The 7451-nt window shown below is 40.3% G+C and overlaps 1 protein-coding gene across 1 annotated transcript; it reads left to right on the top strand.

Moving 5' to 3' along the window:
• On the top strand, positions 1-1639 carry LOC5566507 (2-(3-amino-3-carboxypropyl)histidine synthase subunit 2). Its single transcript, XM_001650846.2, has 2 exons — positions 1-278; positions 343-1639. The coding sequence occupies exons 1-2, from the start codon at positions 126-128 to the stop codon at positions 1600-1602; spliced, it is 1413 nt and encodes a 470-aa protein (XP_001650896.2). The 5' UTR covers positions 1-125; the 3' UTR covers positions 1603-1639.
• Positions 1640-7451: the final 5812 nt, after the last annotated feature.

The following is a 7451-nucleotide window of genomic DNA, read 5'->3' as shown; positions in this document are numbered from 1 at the left end:
AATGTGAAAGTAAACACAAACCATCCATTTCGTGTAGCGCTTGCATTTCGTAATAAAAAAAACCGCAATTTTCGGTAGTTTTTCGAGTGATTGTTAGCTTTCTGAAGCAAGTAAGTTCTGCCAGCATGACCTCTGCATTCAGTTCCAGCGATGCGGCCGCAATCGAACGACAGGTGGGGGAGGAGCCCGAGACTGTCGACATCCAGTTGAACGATTTCTGGTGCGAAACTCAACTGGCGGAATGTAGCGCTTGGATCCGGGAAAATGGCTTCAAAAAGGTGCCTAACGAAATTGGTTTGATGCTTTGGTAAAGTGGTTACTGATCCTTTGAAATCATTTTAGGTTTGCCTTCAATTCCCGGACGCAATGCTCCCGTACAGCACAATGATTGCCGAGCAGTTACAATCAGAGTCCTCCTCGGCTGGCATTCACATTCTGGGGGACACTTCCTATGGAAGTTGCTGTGTGGATGAGATTGCTGCCTCGCATATCGGTGCCGATGCGATGATACATTTTGGACATGCTTGCCTTAGCCGATCGGTTCGATTGCCCATAAAATATATCTTTGTCAAGGGCGGAATTAGCGTTGATCGGTTTGTGGAGGCCCTGGAAAGAGAATTTCCCGATCCTGACATCAATTTGGGAATATTCTACGATGTGAGTTTTGCTCACATTGCTCAGGAAGTGGAAGAACGAATTGGAGCTAGTTTCAAGAACGTTACAGTCGGTCAGCTGGCCTTATCCGGAGAGCAGCCGGATTTACTATGCTGGAAGTTGAGCGGCCGTTCCTTCGATGGCTCCGTTTGCATTTATATTGGTCGGGATAATCAGAGCTTCTTCAACACAGCCAACGGGATCAAAGCGAGCAAATGGTTCCGTTTCGATTCGGATACCAGCTCCTTGGCCCATGCCTATCCCCTAGATTCCAAATGGCTGCGAAGGCGGTTCTATTACATCGAAAAGTGCAAGGATGCCAGTTCGCTGGGGATCGTAGTGGCCACTCTTACGGCCAGCGGATACCTGGACGTCGTCAACCGTATTCAGAAGATGGCCAAGGCTCGTGGCGTTCGGACGTACATAATTTCCGTGGGCAAGATCAATCCGGCCAAGCTGGCCAATTTCGTGGAGATCGATTGCTTCGTGCTGATCGGATGTCCGGAGAACGATATGTTCACTTCGAGGGACTTCTTCAAACCACTGGTATCGGTTTTCGAGTGCGAGCTGGCGTTCAATCCGGCCTGGAGTGGCCAGTTCCCGGAAAGCTACAGCTCCGACTTTGGCGATGTCCTTCCCAATGGACGATTGTACAGGGAGTTCGACGCCGGGTTGGCCAATGAAGCTCCAGCGGATGTCAGTTTGGTAACTGGGAAGGTTCGTAACGTGAATCGGGTCAAGGAAGAGGCCACGAATGGTTCCACCGATTGCCGGGAGGTTCAGCTCCGTGGCAAGAATGAGGTGGCTCAGGTAAGCTCCGGGGATGTTCTGCAAGGTCGATCGTGGCAAGGGTTGGAGCAAAATCTGGGTCGAGATGCGCCGGCCGTTGTCGAGGAAGGGCGCAGTGGAATTCCCATCAAGTACGAAAATGATCCCAGCGGGAGGTGAAGGTGAATTGGTAAATATAGTTTTTTGATGTATTAAATTTTGATGGAGGATGGTAAGAATCGAAAGAAAACTCCATGAATTGTTCATTGTTAGAAAAGTACTCTAAACGTATTCTTGTGTGTACTCATGTTTTGAGTTACCGAAAGCTAATCGTAATCAGTATTTTTGAATTTGGTGGATTTAGACAGGAGAGACAGTGCTTTTTGTAGGCTCATGCAAGCGAGTTCGCTTTACGTGTTGTATCTCGTAGCGAACGCATACCCGTTTCTTCTGCTGCATATATATTACGTCGTTAGTTAATCTAATTTTAAAAAAATCGCGGCCGAACGAAGTCTACCAAGAACATTTTCAAGGCTGGGGTCGAAATATCGGACCGAAACACAACTCCCACAGCAGCGCTCGAGGCCCTTTTCGACGTTGCGCCACTACACATATATCTTAAACAAGAAGCACTTTCTTGCTCTCAGTGCCGTAGCGTGCGGTTGGCCAGGTTGGCACCCGCCAAGGGCGCCAGCCTACAGGGGCGCCAAAATGCGTGAAACACTTGGTGTTTATTTTGAAGATATTAAATTAGGGAACATTGAAAAAATCTTATCAGTAACAATTTCAAAAGAATTATTGGACATAATATAGAAAAATATGAAACAATTTCTGAAAAGTTTTTAACAAAATATGCAATAATAGGCATTTCAAAATACATTGTTCATACCTTGTATATATTTTTAAGGTTGAAGTTCAGATAATTACACCTAAATTAAGTTTGTTAATGAGAAGAAACAAATATTTTTATTATTTAGATTTGTATGTATGGTAGAAGTTAGACTATATGTTTCGATCACTAGAGTTATTTATTAACCCCTCTACTAGTAGCTCCAGTGTTTACCGCAATAAGAAAAAATCAATTCGCGATAACTTTTTTGTTTCTTGATATTTTAGGACAATTTTTTCACAAATTCTAAAAAAAACTCTTCAATGATATTGATGATATTGATTTATTATATTGATTATTGGTCATCTGGATCGGGAGATTTTCCGAAATTCCTTAGGGGACCGACGCCTAGCCATAACTCACGTTAATTTCTCAGGCTACAGAATTTTTGTCGTATTCGGATATTCACTCTTCGGAACAATACATTAATGACAGCAGGTTGTGAAAAAAAATGAAGCGATTTGATGCAGCCGTCGGTCCCCCAAGGAACATTGGAATATCTTCAAAAGTAGATCATCAATGTTTGGTATGGAAATGGATTCATAACCTAAAAGAGTCTTTTATGTGAACTTGTAAAACAATGGTGCAAATATTGAGAAACAAAAATGTTATCACGATTTGAATATTCTTTTTCGTGGTAAAAAAAGAAGCTGCTGGTAGAGGGGTTTAAATTACAAGAAACACATTCCCGCCTACATTCTAAGCCTTGAAAAAGGTTGCAGAATCATGACCAAATTCGTAGAAAACAGTGTCACTCAATCCCAGGCTGGATCCTAAGAGAAATTTTCGTAGAAAAGTGTACAAATTTGCCTAATATCAAAATTAGTTTTAGTTAAAAGTAGTTTTCTCTAAATTTTTCCTCTTTCTAGTAAAAAATCATTTTTCATGAAGTCACTGAAGGTCATATTTTATAACTTGAAAATTCACCTTCAAGTCGCTTGCGCTACCTCTAAATCTCAATATTTTTGGATCATATTTGAGGTTTCCCTTTTCACGTGATTCAAATCCAGAAGAGCACACGAATTTTTTGTTTTGAGAACTTTCGAAAAATAAGCCGCACCCTAATGTGTATGAATCTAACATAATCCTGAGCGGGATCAACAAAACTCTGGGCAGAATTTCAACAGAAAATTGGTCAAATCAAGGACAGGATTCTAAGCAAAGCTCTCGCTTCGTATTGATCGGTCTTACACATAATTCTTGCGTTCAGTATCATAAGGGCGTAACTACAATGATCGATTTCTCTTCATCGATTTTCTCTTTAGCTAATTACTTGCTCGACGGCTTTATTCGATTGCAGTTTATGATTCATTAGAAAGTATTCATCGTCCTTTGTCTCTCTGCATCGTGAAATGTTGCGAAAATCGATTATATTTCGTGTAGTACTCCAAAGAGAAAATCGACGAAGAGAAATCGATCATTGCAGATACGCCTGTATGATACTAAACGCGAGAATTTCAAGTGTCATTTTGAAAAAATGTTGAGTAATTTTTAAATCTTCATTTGATTTTTTACTGCTCGAAAATTCCCACAGCAGACATAATTTTAGAATCTATAATACATTTTTAATAACCTAAAAAATGTTCTATACAAGCTGAAACTCCTTTAATGCTCCATAAAAGATTGTAGTAGAATGGTTGAATGTTACTTTTTACACCTCTTCGATATTTTTTATTATGATTTGACCTGGCAGTGGTTGAGATTTTTCTTGTTTATTTGTTTTTTTTTTTCATCGAAAGTATATATGGTTAACTTTCTTCTAATAGATCCTTGATTAACCTTCTCATCCACCGTGAAATTCAATTAAAAGGTTCTGAAAAAAACTTTTAAAATTTTTGTAAATACTTCCTTTTTATTTGGTATCTTACTGTGAAAACAGCTTTCAAAGACAATGGTTATATTAATTATCATTTGAATACATAATTGAGGGGCTACTCTTTGATGTATTTCAAGTAATTTACTATTGATTAGTTACAAAGTTTGTGATTTCCACATTGCTGTTTTGGAATAACACTTCTAAAGGAAAACTTGACTAAATCTACGCAAAATTTATAAAAAAAAATCTTTTCAAATCTTAAACAATTTTCTTCGGTTTCTGTACGAATATCTTGAAAAAATGAAATATATTTGTTTTTCTTTTCGAATTCTATTTCGAGCATAAGCTCCTAAATTCTTCCTAGTTCTTCAGGGCAAAAAATTTCAAAACTCTGCCTAAAAACAGATGGATGTTTGGGAGGATTTCTTTAAAAAATTGTATTTCACAATAATTTGAAAATTTTGCCTGAAACATCTAACCATATGAACTATAAATTTCTTCGGAATTTTTCAGAGCATCTTTCAGATAACATTCAAAAGTTCTCAGAAAATTTTCATTGGACAAAGAATAAACATATTTTCTTGGTGGATTTTAGTCAATAGTGTAATGCGTTGGGAACTTTAGAAAGTATTTTAACTAATTATGAATCTTTTGATGATTTTCATAAAAAATCTTGTAGAAATCGCTCAAAATGTTTGGAAAGAAGTATATCAAACAATATAGTATGTTACACTGATGGCTCCCTTCTTGAAGGTAGAGCTGGTGCAGGAGTATATTCTCGTGAGCTAAGGCTGAATCAGTTTTACTCACTTGGTAGAAACTGCACCGTTTTTCAGGCGGAAATATTTGCCCTTATGTGTGGAGTGCAATCAGCACTTCAACAGCGCGTAATGGGTAAAGTCATATTGTGCATTCAGATTAACTTTAGACCGAAGTTCATAAGAGAAATGAAATATCACCGAAAGTTCGCCGAAGTTCGGCGTCGGCATTCTACCGAAGTGCTACGCCGACAAAGGCAATCCTTATGCGTCGGTGAAGCACCAAATTAGAATGCTGACGCCGAACTTCGCCGAAGTTTTGACTGCCGAACTTCTAATTGTCACTCGAATTGTCAATATACTTCTGTTCAGATAGTCAAGCTGCTATAAAAGCTCTCGCTTCGGCCAACTCAAGGTCGAAGCTTGTTATCGCATGTCGAACTCAAATTGAGGAACTGAATTCAGTCAACTTTGTAAACCTTGTATGGGTACCTGGCCATTCTTCCATCGTTGGAAATGAATTGGCTGATGAGCTAGCTCGCGATTCCAATTTCGAAGTGCTGGGTGAAGCTTAAGATAAACTCTTGGGCGGCAACTCAGCACAAGCAATATTGGAATAGTTTGGAGTCGTGTCGTCAAACAAAATTGTACATTACTTAGCCATCTCCAAGGGTGGCGAAGTATTTAACAAATCTGTCAAAGCAGAATTGCAGTCTCTTGGTCAGAGCGTTGACAGGCCACTGCCGACTCAACTATCACATGGCAAATATTCAGCGTGCTGACTCATTTGTGTGTGATAGTTGTGACTCCGATTATGGAACTTCGTATCACCTGATATGTAACTGTCCAGTTTTTGCGCAAATGCGATTCCAATTACTTGGCAAACACTTATTAAGTGAAACTGAATTCAGAAGCCTGAATCTTCAGGACATTCTGTTATTCTTAACCCGCTGTGGTAATGAGCTATAAGCTCTCTTTAAGCTCATGCGTTTTGCAGTGCCCTTTTTAGGGCGCTGTTCGAACCCATTGTGGTATGGAGCTACATGCTCTCATTTCGCTAATGCGATCTTCCCTCTTCAAGGGACCCCACTCCTATTTCCTCCCATCTTTCCCTTCCCTTTCCTCTCCCATCGGGTAGATGATGAAATAGGCTCAAATATGGCGATGTCACAAATCTCCCAACTGGTGGGGAACGTGCCTTTGGAGCCGGCCTTCTGATACCTGATACCTACCAAGAACATTTTCAAGGCTGGGGTCAAAATATCTGACCGAAACACATCGGAACCGTGTGGGTCATCGCAGATTCTTATTCAGAGAATCTACAACAAAAATCGAAATGATTAGTCGTTTAACAATGAAGGTTCCATTAGTGGAGGGCAAAAAGTTAAACGAAACAAGCGAGAAAACAAACAAAACGAAATGAATGTAGGAACAATGCCTTGTCTCAACAATACCCGAGCCAACCATATGCCGAAAGTAAACGGTCACGAATACGAACTAGTCGATCAAAATGACAATGCACAAGCCAGAAACAGCCGCAATAATAAAACTCCAACCAACAAGAGGGAACACTGCCCGTCCATGCATGAAGCAAGATGCAAAGCATATTCGCAACTTACTCAGGCAAAATAATATCCTTGATAATCACACGAAAGGTGTAAGATATTGCCTGTTGGTCATCACGAAGCTTATTGACACACACAAGAAAATAACGGAGATAATGAGCGCAAGTTTGCTTGAGTACTTCACGCATCATTTGAGCAGTGAAGTGCTAATGGAACCGTAAGGCTCCACGACTAGCAGAAAATTAGGTTAGATGGAAAAAAAATGTTAAAACACACAGCGTTATCGATGCCAATGATACGGAAAAGGCTCAAAGCATTGCAATCTAATACCAAAGTGCGTCAAATGTGTTCAGACCCATCTGACTGAAAATTGCAATGTATCCGTAAAGGATGGCAACGAACAATAAACGCGGGAACAGCTCAAGTGCGCTAACTACCAGCAAATCAAGGAAAACCTATTTGCAATAGCGATTGCGTATCAAGACGAATCGTAAAGCTGTAAGCAAACCTCTTCTGCCAACTTCCCATAAAACAGCATCTCAATCAAATGAGAACCATGCAGCCCCAACAACCAACTCGCATACCGACGATCGTGGAGAACTTGCTCTGTACTCGTAAGTAGTACGCAATGGTACAAGTACCAAAAATCTGCAAAACACACCGTCCGTCTCTGGTGATCTCTAAAAGCCATTGGTAACCGAGTGTGTAGCTCCCTGATTCTAAGCAATTGAATGACCCAGGATGAAAACTATCACGACTGGGAGATAGAAAAGGATCTTCTCTTCATCGTAACATTGTTGAACAACGCGTAAATCCATTCGTTTGCTTGGTAACAAACAGCTACACACTCGGTTCCCAATGGCTTTTAGGGCGAGATCTCAGGTTATGCGAGATTTCTTCACTCTTCCGGGGCTACATCTATCATGGTAAATAGAACGTGCCAATCTACAAGCGCAAATAGCAATTCCTCGCTGGAACATACAACAATGGGAGGTCAAGTA

Source organism: Aedes aegypti, chromosome 1 (genome assembly GCF_002204515.2).
Source record: "Aedes aegypti strain LVP_AGWG chromosome 1, AaegL5.0 Primary Assembly, whole genome shotgun sequence".
Classification (NCBI taxonomy): Eukaryota; Metazoa; Arthropoda; class Insecta; order Diptera; family Culicidae; genus Aedes; species Aedes aegypti.
The sequence above is the reverse complement of the archived record's forward strand: the minus strand, read 5'-3'. Positions and strand labels throughout refer to the sequence as shown.